We start from the raw sequence: 14315 nt of genomic DNA, 5'->3' as shown, positions 1-14315 counted from the left end.
CCAACTCTCTCTCTCTCACACACATACACACACACAAACACATCACACACACTTTCGACTCCTCCTGCACATGTGCACAGTCAACCGCGAGGTCAGCCGCTGCTTTTGTGTGAGGAGAGCGCGTCAGCAGGTGTGGGGGTGCTGTGTGTGTGTGTGTGTGTGTGTGTGTGTGTGTGTGTGTGTGTGTGTGTGTGTGTGTGTGTGTGTGTGTGTGTGTGTGTGTGTGTGTGTGTGTGTGTGTGTGTGAGAGAGAGAGAGAGAGAGAGAGAGAGAGAGAGAGAGAGAGAGAGAGAGAGAGAGAGAGAGAGAGAGTGTGTGTATGTGTATGTGTATGAGAGAGAGGAATCGCATATTCAAAGCAGCATCCCAGTGGAGGAAGGGCCAAGCAAATCACTCCTGCACAGCTTCTGGCAAACAAGCCAGAAAAAACACTCCATCAGAATGGAGACAAGAGTACTACTTTAGTTAGCCATTCTCATAGCTTGTGTGTCTCTTAAAATTTGTAGCATGCTTGAAAAACAACGTTACCAAGACTGAAGTGGATCTGTCTTCTGTTGTCAACAGGTTAAACCGTTTTAAAGCTCCTCTGAAGTCAAGACAAAAGGCTTTTTTTGCACAGACATGGACTGCAAGGAAGACATCAGTGATTCCGACAGTGGCATCATGCTACATTCGGGTAAGCACAGAGATTTAATGGACTTAGCATCCTGGAGGCACATCCAATAGGCTGGGTTGCCATTTTAGTTCCTCTTAACACATAGTTATAAATTTGCTGTTACATGGCAATGACCAAGTCGTAGTGTATTACTAAAGGCCCTGTGATATGTCATAGATGGTAGTGTAGTACTATGGTGGTTTACTTTTCAATGGCTATTACAGCATTCCACTGGAACGGCGTGCATTATGGGGCTACAGCTTAGTTAAACGCACTCCATAAATATTTATTTGAACAGATGATGTGTAGACTAATCTTACTTCTCTGTAGATGCAAAGAGTCTAGAAGCCAAGAAAGGCTCCCTTTTGGTTTTTTGATTTTGCTCGATCGGTAAGTTTGGTTTTGGTTGCACTGTTGTTGAGAGGATGTACACAGTGCATTTAAGAAACTCTTGGTAGTTTCTAAAATCCCTCCAGTGGTGCATCAGCTTGTAACAAGGGGAGAAGTGGCTCTGAGCTGGCTATTTCACCCTTCATGTGCAAGCATCAAACATCTCTCCCTTGTTTTCAATGAGCGGCGATTGCATATCTCACCTGCAGGGTGACCAAAGATAAAAACTGTTGATTTTAGTATACTGTTGTTTTCAATCAGTTGTAGGAGTGTTCTGTCCACAATTTAAGGGTAAAACATACTCATTCACATGCAATGCGCAGCAGTTTGCTCAGCACATCTGCAGTCTGGTGTAACGCAATTTCAAACCGTCTGTTTAATGTCAATTGCAGCATATAAGAATGGACTTGACTTGAGCAAATGAGCGAGCTGTTTCTGCGTTGTGTGTTCAGGCCCTGGCCCCTGACCGTCCAAGTCTTTACAGCACTTGCACTTTTTTATAAATACAGTATATAGCGTGACCTGATTGATTTCGGTCCCTTCAAGATCAAGTGAGTGAGCAGCATGATGTGTGCCTTGTGTTGTGAGTTTAGTCCCTGACTAACAATTATCTAGCTCGCCTCAACTCGTCTTACCTGAACATATCAGTTTCTCTTGGAACAAGTGAGTGAGCCATGGCTTGAGGAAGTCAGTGAGCTCGGCCTGTGTGTTCCATATTGTGTGTCTAGGCCCTGACAAAAAAGTTATCTGAGTGTCTCTAAGAGCAAGTGAGTAGAGTAGAGTAAAGTAGAGTAGGATAGAGTAGAGTATCATTTAACCCAGAGGGGAATTAAGGTGACCAGTAGCATACATTCATGTCACATCATGGCACTTATATTAACCATACAGCACACGCTTACATACATTTAGCCAATGTCAAAGCTCACACACACACACACACACACACACACACACACACACACACACACACACACACACACACACACACACACACACACACACACACACACACACACACACACACACACACACACACACACACACACACACACACACACACACACCTGTGGATGGTGATGAGAAGAATAAGAATGAGCTGCCTGTGTGTTCTGCGTTTTGCGTTGTGTGTGTCTCTAGGCCCTCACAAACTATATCAGAGTTTCTGAGTGAACTGCCTGTGTGTTCTCCCACCCTTACCTCTCCCTAAACCTCCATCTGTGGAAGAAGTGTCCTTGAGCAAGGCACCTACAAACACATTGCTGTCAGGGCCGTAACCAGACATTTTCAAATACCGTGGTCAAATACTGCGTGCTGTACCGCATACTGTACATTTAGAATGCTTCAAACACTCAAGTCAAACTCTTAAGTTTGTTTTCATTAGTCACTGCATTGAGGATAAATGGGGGTGGCATATACAGACTGAATTTATCATTGTTGATCATACTGTATATCGATTTTCATCACAGATAAATGTTACATTACTGAAATAAAATATCGAGGACATGACCTCTGTGTCCTCAATGGTAGTTACGGCCATGATTGCTGTAATATCTGGCAGTCGCTTTGGATTAAAAATAAAGCGTCAGCCAAGTGTAATATAATGTAATGTTCTGTGTTGTGCGTCGTTTGTGTGTGTCTAGGCCCTGACAGCCCCACGTCCCCCATCAAGGAGCTGCCTATGTGTTCTGTATTGTGTGTTTAGATCCTGACTAAAAGTTATCTCAGTGTCTCAAAGAGCAAGTGAGTGAGCTGTCTGTGTGTTCTACTGTAGGTTCTGCGTTTAGTTCCTGACTAAAAAGCTGCCTGTGTGTTCTTTGTTGTGCGTTGTGTGTGTCTAGCCCCTGACAGCCCCACATCCCCCATCAAGGGGCTGCCTATGTGTTCTGTATTGTGTTGTGTACTTAATGTAATGTAATGTAATGTTCTGTGTTTTGCGTCGTGTGTGTCTAGGACCTGACAGCCCCACGTCTCCCATCAAGGAGCCTCCTATGTATGTGCCTATGTGTTCTGTATTGTGTGTTTTTTGAGTGTTATGTAATGTAATGTTCTGTGTTTTGCGTCGTGTGTGTCTAGGCCCTGACAGCCCCACGTCTCCCATCAAGGAGCTTGCGAGCCACACGCGGGCCATGAGGATGAAGCACCAGGCCCTGGAGGACAGGCTGGAGCTCTGCCTGCTGGAACTCAGGAAGCTGTGTGTACGCGAGGCCGTGAGTAAACACACACACACGCACACACATGAACGCACAGACACGCGCACACGCACGGACGCATGTACACACACGCATGCGCACGCACGCACACACACACACACACACACACACACACACACACACACACACACACACACACACACACACACACACACACACACACACACACACACACACACACACACACACAGGTAAACACTCATCCCATGTGGTTTGTAGCATACAAAAAGAAATGTCTTAAACAGGCTCTTCTGTACATGTAGTTTGAAAATGTCCTGCCATGCAAAAACAACGTGCCTTGGGGTTTTGTATGAAGACACATTTGAATAATAAAACAATAACATAGTGAAGTAGACGCTCATAACATTGTGAAAATACTGTTATTGTACCTTAGCAGGGAAACCAACAGGGCGGGGTCAGTTGTCCCGGGCCCTGGGAGAAGGGGCACCCAGAATTGTGTTGACGTTACATTGTTTGCACTGGATGGTGGGACCTTTTTAGATGACTTTGTCCTGGGCCCGGCAATAGCTGTCCACGGCCCTGTGTCTTAGTAGTGGCTTTGTCTTCTGTCCACCCGTAGCCTCGGCCAAATTCCCAGATGCCTGATGTTAAAGCTTGGGCAGAAGTAAACATGCAGTAAAATGCCTATAATGGACAGTAATGGAATGATTCCCAGTGCCTGTACACTGTGGGTGGTTGTGGCCGTGTTGTTGCCCTGTGTTGTTGAGAGAGAGAGAGAGAGACAGAGAGAGAGAGGGAAGGGTTATAGAGAGAGAGAGAGAGAGAGAGAGAGAGAGAGAGAGAGAGAGAGAGGGAAAATAGAGAAAGAAAGAAAGAAAGAAAGATATAAAAGAAGAAGAAGGAGAGCTGGCTAGCTGTTGTATATTGTCATGGCAGGCCAGTAAATCAGTTCATCCACCTCCTCTCCTGATGAAAGGCTTTTGTTAGCCACCCAGCAGCAGCCATGTGCATTGCAATGTGTTGCATTGGGGCCAGCCAGCCAGCCAGCCAGCCAGCAGGCCTGTGTCCCAGTAGGGCCGGCCCCAACAGATGTTTCTTTAGGCAGGGTTCACGCTCCCCGGAGCTCAGGCAGAATGGAGGCCAGACTATAAATCAGACCAGGGCAGGCACAAAACAAACCTGTGTGGACTCAACTGTGGAGTTTGTGTGGCTGGGGAAGAAAGACACTTTGCGACTACTGTTGTGTAACGTATGGGTACATGCACAGATGCAACAGTCACATCAGATGTCATCAGAGCCTTCGTCCTATGCATCACAATATTGACAACAAATTGGGCATTTTTTCATACAGGCACTGTTTGTTTTATTTTACTATTTTGTGTTACATATACTGTATGTCTAAGGTGAAATTGGTTGGAATAAATGAACTTCTCCTGTATTTCACTGTGTACTTTATGTCTTGGTCATCTCATTGTTAGCTAGTGTGTGTTGGAACCGTGTAAACACTGTGCATATGTGGATATGTTCTACAATTTGAAAACTATGTACTCTTAAGCTTACCTTTGATTATCAGTTTACATACAGTAGTACATGTATATAATATACATTACATACCTGTGTACAGTCAGGGATGCCTTGCCTTACATCGAACCTCCCAAGCATTCTAATATGTGTTCTAACCTGTGTGTTGTGTGTATTTTAGGAGCTGACAGGCAAGATGTCTCCCGACTACCCCATGAGCCCCGACGAGAAGCCCCCCGTCATCCGCAGGCGCATCGGCACCGCCTTCAAACTGGACGAGGGCCTCATTCAACAGGACGGAGAGGTGAGCAGATTAGCAGTACAAAAAAGTGTGAGGTGCTGGTGCACGCATATCCCAAAAAAGCAATTGCCGTGGGTGCCGGGTTCGATTCCGGCCCGGGTCCTTTGCCGAGCCTTCCCCCTCTGTCTCTCTCTCCACTCGTTTCCTGTGAATTCTCTCACTGCCCTATCATAAATAAACTAATAAAAGTACAAAAAACAAAAAAATAATAAAAAAATAAAAATAAATTAATAATGAATGATACATAATATTTAACGCCTTTGTGTTCCCTCAGGAGTCGGTGCTGCAGTCCCTGGAGGCGGAGCTGGCTCTGCAGCGCCAGATCTGCGAGGCGGCGCGGCGGCTCTCACTGGAGGAGCACATCAGCAAGCCGGTGCGCAAGAGCCGCCTGCAGCAGTGCAAGCGCCAGGAGAGGAAGATGAGGGAGCTGCAGGAGACCGTCTTCCAGCACCGCATACGCCACGGCTGCGCATCGCCACAGACCTGCCACGCCAAGCAGAGAGGTGAGACATGTATATATACTCTGAGGCGCATCTTGCCACCAGGCAAGGCAGGCAGCCGCTTGGGGCCCCCAAGCCCTAGATAGTGAATGACAGCCCACACTTTACCACAGTAGTGGCGATTTTGGTTCAGATGTTCATTGTTTTGCATTTTTGCTTGGGGCCCCACCTGACCCTAGAATCGCCTCTGTATATACTGTACTTATACACACACAACCACATACGCCACGGCCAAGCAGAGGGGTGAGACACAGATATATACTTATATAGACACAACTGCATACGCCACGGCTGCACATCGCCGCAGAAATACTACGAGATGAGACACATATACACACACACACACACGTATACAAAGACACACACACACACACACACACTGGTCAGGGCCTTGCCTCGCCATTGACATGTGACACCACCACAGAGAGGGGTGGGACATGCAGGCACACTCTTTTTCTCTTTCACTTCCAAAACACACCTGTTCACCGATAGCGTTAGTCTCTCTCCTCCCGCCTCCCTTCTGTGAAAGAAGAGGCCTCAGGTGTCCAGATCTTGTTCTTTCAATTGCTGTCTATTATTATTGAACTAATAAAAACAAGGAGATGAAACAAACTCTTATGTTCAGAAATAGGAGACATGCATTGCCATTCATTGTAATATCAATACTGATGACACAAGGTCATTGCCGCTACAAGGACTCCAGGACTCCAGACTCTTCTATTAGATAATTTACCTCTTAACTTAACCTGTTTTAACTTAACCAGCTTTGAAGTAATAGGCCCCTGGATTCAGAAGCTAGTGCTATCCAGTGCTGCCTATTCCAAATGACCCGGTTTGACCTGTCCATATAGGGCAATTGGACAGGTAAAACCAGGTCATTTGGAATTCGTGACACTCGATTGTAGCTTCTAAATCCAGGTTACCCATCACTGCCTGGCGAAGGTTGCGATGGCAATCAGCCCTTGTGCCCACACAGTGTTGTTAGGCCTCCAGGGCAGCAACCATGCCACACACACGATCGCTCGCTCGCGCACGCAAGCACACACACGCACGCACGCACGCGCGCGCACGCACACACACACACACACACACACACACACACACACACACACACACACACACGCTCCAGGGCAATCATGTCACCCAATGTCCGACATTTAGACACACACACACACACACACACACACACACACACACACACACACACACACACACACACACACACACACACACACACACACACACACACACACACACACACACACACACACACACACACACACACACACACACACACAGAGGCTCCAGGCAGGGCCCCCGTGCCCAAAGCAAAGCCCTGTGCGCTGTAATCTGAGCTGCTTTGACTAAGCGTGCTGAGCACCTGTATGCAAATGCAACTCAGCTCATCCCCCAGTCAGAATGGCTGGCAGCAAACCAGGCTGACTTGCACTGTAGCCCTCTGTAACCTAACCATGGATGTCTGGGTTGTTTTTAAGACGTGTGCAGGGCTCTAAATTAACACTAGCCATAGCACAACCGGCCAAATGCTGGTGAATAATCAGTTTTGGCTGATAGAAAACAAAACTTTGACTAACAGTGAGTGTATAATTGGCTCGTAAGATTTAGCATACTAGCCAAGTTGGCTAGTGATGGAAAAAGTACATTTATAGCCCCCCTGGATGTGTATATTCTGCCCTACAAAGGCAAAGTTTATTAACTACAACAACATTTAAATGGATAAAAGGCCTTCAAAGCCTTTGTATTAGATTGGATATTATGGCTACTGCAGATTTGACCAAGCAATATCTCTAAAACAGGACACATTTGAACCACAGGGCTTTGGCTCAAGATACGGGAGGTGTAATGAAGACCATTTCCAGTCTAAACTCAAAATATGTCGTTACTGCACTTTGCTGTTGTAGGGCGGTACAGGCCTCTGGAACCTTAGCCAGGCCAGTGAGGCCACGCCCTCCTAGTGACACAACACCTTCGAAGTAGCTTCTAGTCAGGCCAAGAGCAATGTAAATATCGTTTCTGATCTCCCGGGAACTCCACCCGACAGGTAGCAAACCATAGGGAGGCGGGCCAAGCATGCAGTTTGGGAAACGTTGATTGTTATGCTCTTGGTGAGGCCAAATCTCGAAGAGATTTGAAAGTTGATGATAATCAGGCTACTGTAACCTAGTAGTGGATTTGTCTGGGTTGAATGTCCATCACATTGAATGTAACCCCCATGATAGTGAATGTTTTTTTTAATGTGTGTGTGATTTCCAATAAACTTCAGTAACCTAATATAGTCTGGGTGAATTGAATTCAATCCTTGATAATGAATGATTAATGTTAATGTTTTGTTTCGTTTCTGTTTTTTTTTTTTCCACAGAGCATTCCATGAGCATTTCAGATGACAGCTCTCTCTCTGATGCTGCCGCTATGGATGATGGTGAGGGAACTATGAATTTCAAAACATGTCCTTCTCATTAAAGGGGCAATATGTAGGATTGAAAGTTTAATTAATTAGTTTAATTAATCACTGTAAGTGATTATCATAATAAGTGAACGATGACTCTCGCGACAGCTTTCACGGTCCGCTGTCAGAGAACCCCAAATGTAAATTTTGACATATTATCCATTAAGAGATGTCAACTGATTATCGATCAAGAGATGTCAACTTATACAATATCATGACAGACAGAGACAGAGAGTGAGCATTGAGATACTATGACGACTTTGTGTGTCCATCTGGTCTTTGTCATTAACTTGACCAGGGCATCACCCAGGACCATCACCTACATTTCTAAGCACTTTGACTTTGAATGTCTACTATCTTTAGAGAGAGAGAGAGAGAGAGAGAGAGAGAGAGGAAGAGCATCGGATTAGGGTGATGACCTATCCTAGTTGACTCCCTACTGACTATTTCCCTCTTCTCCCTCCTCCCTCTCTTCAGAGAGTGACTTCAGCCCCTCCATGATGCCCTGCTCCGGCTCCGGCTCCAGCTCCCGCGAGTCTCCTCCGCCCCCGCTCAGCCCCTCCCGCTCCTCCTCCTCCCAGTGCGCCTCCTCCTCCCTGAGCCTCAGCGTGGCCAGCTCCACCTCCAGCCTCCAGGAGTACCAGCGCTCCCCCATCCAGAACTCCCCCTGGCGGGAGTCCAGCCTGGACCAGCCCTACCACAAGAACTGCGGCATTGGCGGCACTAGCCTGGACCAGCCCTACCACAAGAACAGCTGCGGCAGCATTAGCGGCATCAGCAACAACAGCAGCGTTGGCGGCAGCAGGAAGCCCGCCTCCGCCAGCAGCAGCCGCTCCAGGTACGCTCAGGCAAACACACACCTGAGATGGCGTCCAGATTCTGACGCTTTCCCTGCTGTCTAGTCTAGAGCACATACTAGGTAGCTTCTGATTGGTCTAGCTGTGCCCTTCCCAAAGCCATCCCTAAATTTAACCGGTCAGTAATGCCATGTTTCTGAGTTTTAAATTTGTGTCCTGACCAAAACTTTCCCTAAACCTAACCTGTCAAAGACAGCTGCATGACCACTGCGCTTGTGTGTCAAAGGGAATGTGTCATTAACGGGACGCAATTTCAGGTTTTGGTTTGCGTTAGATTATAGATGCAATTCGCTCGAGATCCTGTAGAACACACACCTGAGCTTCAAGTATGGCCAGGCAAACACACACCTGAGCTCCAGCACCTGGGGTCTATACTACAAAGTTGGTTCAGGAGTAAACCAGGTTAAGTTAAGAGGTACACGTAAATCGTCTAATAGACGAGCCTGGAGTCCTCGAAGTCTCCTCTATTAGACGATTAAACTCTTATCTTAACCTGGTTTACTCCTGAACCAGCTTTGTAGTATAAGCCCCTGACCTCCAGATATGGGCAGACTCACTCACACACCTGCGCTGCAGGTATGGCCAGACTGACACATCTGGGCTGATATCGTATTTCCTCAAATAATAGCATTAGCAATTAGCAATTAGCAAATAGCAAATAGCAATTACAATAGATGTTGCCAAGACACGTGACCAAATGATACGGCAACACCTTTGCCTTCACAGTGGCAAATCAAATGTTGACGCCTGTCAGATAGTAGCCTAGGTTCGCCAATCCTAGTCATGTAAACAAGAAAACTACAGCCCTAAAAGTAAATTTGGTGAGGGCATTGAAGTCACGTTGGCAATCTCTATTAATAACTTTTAAATTATCATTTTAATACAAAAAGAATAGGAATTAGTTCATTGAAAAATATTTCAGACAAGGCTACTAAAGGAGGCAGGCTACTGTTAGGGGCCAGGCTATACTTTGAGGAATTACAGTATTTGCACTACACGAAAACAAACACAGGTTTATTTGAATTTATTTAGGGATACAAGTATACCTTGGCCTACCATGATGAACAGCTAAATTGTCTTAAATTCCTTTGGCCACCACCAGTCCGTCACACTATCTCAGGTTAAATTGGAGGGGAAGTTCGAATATACAGGTTTTATTGGCATGCTAGTAGTATGGCAGTAAGGTATCCGAAGCTCCTGCCTCCAAGCCAAGGTATTTTAGTTATTTAAAATCCTTTTATTTACATAACTAATGTATTTTAGATATTTAAAAACGTTTTATTTACATAACTAAGGTACTTTACATCTTTAAAAACCTTTTAACTTAAATAACGTAAATACTTTGGCTTGGAGGCGAGTGCTTTGGATACCTTCTTTTAGTTAATGAAGCTGTAAAGGAATTGCCAGATATACTTGTTCTGCCTGGGGAAAATACTTCAAATACCTTGCTATTTTTTCCCCTTTCTTTAGGTAAATGTCTATGCCTACCATAAAAGCTAAATTAAACCCACCAAACAATTTTATGTAGTTACAAAAATGTCATAAATACTGTCAATACACACTACACAAATAATGGGATTAGGGCGATTGTATATTTCGGCTGTTTATTTTATTGCAACCAATGTATATGAAGACAGTCAAAAAAGATTGCCACACAAGGCTTGCAAGTTCAAAATGTGTATTGTGGCCGACAAAATGCAAAAGAAGTCATTGGAAAATAACTGGAGCTACAGACGTTTCGGACTTAGTCCATTATCAATGTCTCCAGTCCAGTGACTCTCTCTCTCTCTCTCTGTGCGAGTAGCAGTCCGCCGGGTACCCCAGTGCAGGCTGGCGTGGACCTGCGTCTGGCAGACCTGCCCCCTCCCATGCAGCTGGCCAACATGAAGAGCCTGGCACGCCTGCCCGCTGCCACCAGCAGTGCCCCTTCCACCCCAGAGATGCCCGCTCGCCGCCAGCTCTCACAGTCCTTCAGGTGAGACCCTGCCAGTGCCTCTGCCCTGTGTTATAAGGGGCAGCCGTGGTCTAATGGTTACGTAAGGGGATGGGCTTTAGATCAGTTGCAGCAGGTTCAAATCCCAGTTTTTTACTCCGTATCACACTCCATGGTTGAGGTGTCCTTGGACAAGGCACCTAACCCCATACTGCTGCAGGGACTATATGTGGCATTGGGCTATACAGTCCCTTGGTTTTATGTTTTTCTATGGCTATTTTTATATTATCAGTTAGTGATTACCTGAATCATATTATATTCATGGCCTCTTACAAACTTCATGCACCTCTTCATAGTTGACTATCCCAATGCGTGTGCGTTTGTGTAGAATAAGACTGTTTTCCTTGAACTTTAACACACCTCGACAAAACCATGCACGTCACTCTCAGCTAACGACTGGATTTGCCATCAGCAAACCCCAAGAGAGCTGTGCTGTTGTATGTTTAGTAACATTATAAAACTAGACTCAGTCAGCAGTTGGGATTTATTTTTTTGTTCCACTCTAACTCTCGGTCTCACCACCCACAGGCTTCCCAAGAACAGGCCCGACTTCGGAAAGTTCGGCTCAGAGCCGGCGACGCCACAACGCTCCGACCCAGCGCGCGGCCGTCCCAGGGTGCCCCGGCGCCACGTGGGCGGTGATCTGCCCGGTGTGAGTGTGGCCTCTCCGGAGTACTCGCCACGCCGCCCGTGCCCCTCCAGCTCCGAGGACAGCAGCTCCGAGCATTCCGTGCCCTCCTACACCAGCTCGCCGTGCCGCGACGCCGGAGCTCGGAGACCCACTGCTGCCACCACCCCTACCAAGGCCCCCGTGCCACCACCCTACGGGTACCACCTCAACTCCCCACACAGGGCCAACAGCACCGCCAACGCTGGCCCGGCCGCAGCAGAAACCATTGGCTACAAGAACAACAGCAATCACCAACACCACCAAATACAGCACCAGCAGCAACCAGCTTCTAACAATGAGGCCAACGTCAATAGGAACAACGCCACCCTGCAGCGCCACCTTGTGGCCAATAATAGTAATGAGCCCATTGTTGAGAAGGTCAATCATCATCACCACCCACAGGCGCTGCCTGTCAATAACAACAATGCCACACCACCATCTGCCAACAACAATGTGTCACCATCTGGTAACACCAACAACAACACTGCCGGCATCTATAGGAACAACCAGCACCACCCTTCTCCTACCATCCTGAGGGGCGGCTTGGCTAAAGAGAGCTCACCTCGCGATGGTGAGAAGGACAAACCACGTGTGGACCCTCCACCTCCTCCTCCTAAGGGAGTGTCCACCTGCCCCCAAAACAACAACAATGGCAGCAGCCCCTCCAAGCAGCCGGCCACGGCCCCGGCCCCGTCGCCCCAGAAGAGGGCGGTCGTCAAGCCCCCGCCCCCGCCGTACGCCCGGCTGGTGCGCACTCCGTCCCTGAAGGAGTACCCGACCCACGCCACCCGGCTGCTGATGCCGCGCGAGATGGTGTGCGAAGAGCTGAAGACGTGGCACCAGCGCAACAACAGCCTGCGGGCACCGCAGCCCAGACCGCTGGACAGGCAGGGATCGCTGAGGATCAAGAGACCTCCCACCACCACCACCGCCACGCGAGAGCCGCCGGCCTACAAGCAGGTACAGAAACTTTCTGTCAATTGTTATGTCTATCCGTATTTACAGTGTATATTTACTGAATGCACCTTGCTGTTGTGTGCTTGTCAATTGTATGTTTTTGATGTTGGGGATATGCCACGAAAAATTCCTCGACATGGCAATAAACTTTTGAACTTGAGAAACCAGTGAGAACCCGCCACTGATTTAGTGAAGTATTTTGCAATCCTAACTTAACCAGATTCACTTCCTAAAAACTTTCAGCTGTGTTATGAAGCAAGCAGGGGTTTCTACGGGTCATGTTTTTTTGTTGGTTTTTTTTTGGTTCATAATTTAATTCGGTCATCAATTAAAATCCACGGTCCATGCACACAAAATAGCAAAGTTGTTTCTTGTTCTTGTTGTCTGGTTGTCTGTTAACCAGTTGTTTTGTAATGTTCTGGTTTGCTCTTTAGTTTTGTCTGTTCTAATGTTCTGGTGTTCTGTGTTCTATCTGGTGTTCTAGCGCAATATTCTGGTGTTCTACTGGAAAGTTCTGTTGTTCTTTTGGAATGTTCTGGATATGCATATTCTAATGTTCTGATGTTTTCCACAGCCTCCACAGGTGGTGATTCTCCAGAGAGCTCCTGATGGAACTCCCCTGCAGTGGTTTGAAGAGGAGGGAGCTGAGATTGTCAGTCAGGTGTAAACCCAGAGGATCCATACAGGCATTGTCATAGCCCCCTCCCAAAACACACACACACACACACACACACGCACACACACAATTTTTGAGACGGTTAACTTTTTCGACGTGTGGTAAGAAGAAGTGAGAAGAACTCAATGGCACATTCCCAGTCTCTACATACCTGTACAGTGAACACGTACAGTACACTTACGTACAGAAATGACCAGAGACTTATTTATTTACAACTTGGTTTGTATGAAGATTGATTGAAGTGAAGTCAGGAGGACTCCGGTGAAGACCCCCTGGAAGAACTATGAAGTGTGATAATAACACTGACCAGTGTTGAGTCATTGATTTAAATGGCATTTCTGCACAGACGACCAATATTTATGAATTGATATATCTTTAAAAAAAAAATAAAGTCTGAGACTTCGTTGTAAGGCTTTGCTGCCGATTTATTTATTTTTTGTTTCGTTTTTTTGGATGTATTTATACCCTACCACAGCAGGTGTTTCTTATTGCTACCACTTTATTACATTCAGAAAAAAAGTTTAAGAAGTATGCAAGCAATTTCGAGACTCCTCTCTGTGTCTGGTACACTTTTTTGCTCTGTGACAAAAAAAAACAGGTTATCTATTTTAGTTGTTAGATTATTTTAATCTATTATATTTCTTTCTATCTATTCTATTTCTATTGTTTATCTCCCTTCTTTATTCTTTATGTTATTTAATCGAGTATTTAATTGCTGCAGATATTTAGTGAATTTTTATTTAATACCTGATATTAAATTAATGCTTTTGTTATGGCTAGATGCTGCTATCTGTTATACTGTTTAGCATCATAAGCATGGAGGGTTTTCGGAGTACTGTGGGGATGTCATAAAAGGAAGCTCAAAATGGATGTACTTATTTCAAAGCACACTGTACCTACATATGTTTGGCCCAGTACTAACCTTGTAGTATCAAATCACTGTTTGTACGTTTATAATAAAAAGTATATATTATGAATACTGCTGTTTCTGTCCGTTATCTTACAGTCATTAAAGAACATCTTTATCGTAGCACGGTAAAGTATTTAACTGCCTGGCCAGTTGGTGTAGCCTTGGTGATTATATTATAATGTGTCTAACCCCTCTCCTTGAATCTTTGAGGAGGGCTTTGGGAGTATGGCGGAGAGAGCAGTAGGTC

General features: G+C 46.0%; 1 protein-coding gene across 2 annotated transcripts in view; it reads left to right on the top strand.

Annotated features, from left to right (window-relative positions):
• The window catches only part of inavaa (innate immunity activator a), a 22021-nt gene extending 7920 nt beyond the window's left edge, over positions 1-14101 (top strand). Inside the window, exons 2-10 of one of the 2 annotated variants that reach the window (XM_063208477.1) lie at positions 565-676; positions 3119-3252; positions 4919-5041; positions 5313-5541; positions 7919-7978; positions 8483-8843; positions 10667-10837; positions 11384-12485; positions 13057-14101. In XM_063208477.1, coding sequence (XP_063064547.1) covers positions 622-676; positions 3119-3252; positions 4919-5041; positions 5313-5541; positions 7919-7978; positions 8483-8843; positions 10667-10837; positions 11384-12485; positions 13057-13149 — 2328 coding nt within the window. In that variant the 5' untranslated portion in view covers positions 565-621 and the 3' untranslated portion in view covers positions 13150-14101. Of the gene's footprint in view, positions 1-564; positions 677-2685; positions 3253-4918; positions 5042-5312; positions 5542-7918; positions 7979-8482; positions 8844-10666; positions 10838-11383; positions 12486-13056 lie in introns of those variants that run through there. The other variant, XM_063208478.1, reaches the window with a different exon arrangement.
• Positions 14102-14315: the final 214 nt, after the last annotated feature.

Source organism: Engraulis encrasicolus, chromosome 10, assembly GCF_034702125.1.
Source record: "Engraulis encrasicolus isolate BLACKSEA-1 chromosome 10, IST_EnEncr_1.0, whole genome shotgun sequence".
In the NCBI taxonomy this organism is placed as follows: domain Eukaryota; kingdom Metazoa; phylum Chordata; class Actinopteri; order Clupeiformes; family Engraulidae; genus Engraulis; species Engraulis encrasicolus.
The sequence above is the reverse complement of the archived record's forward strand: the minus strand, read 5'-3'. Positions and strand labels throughout refer to the sequence as shown.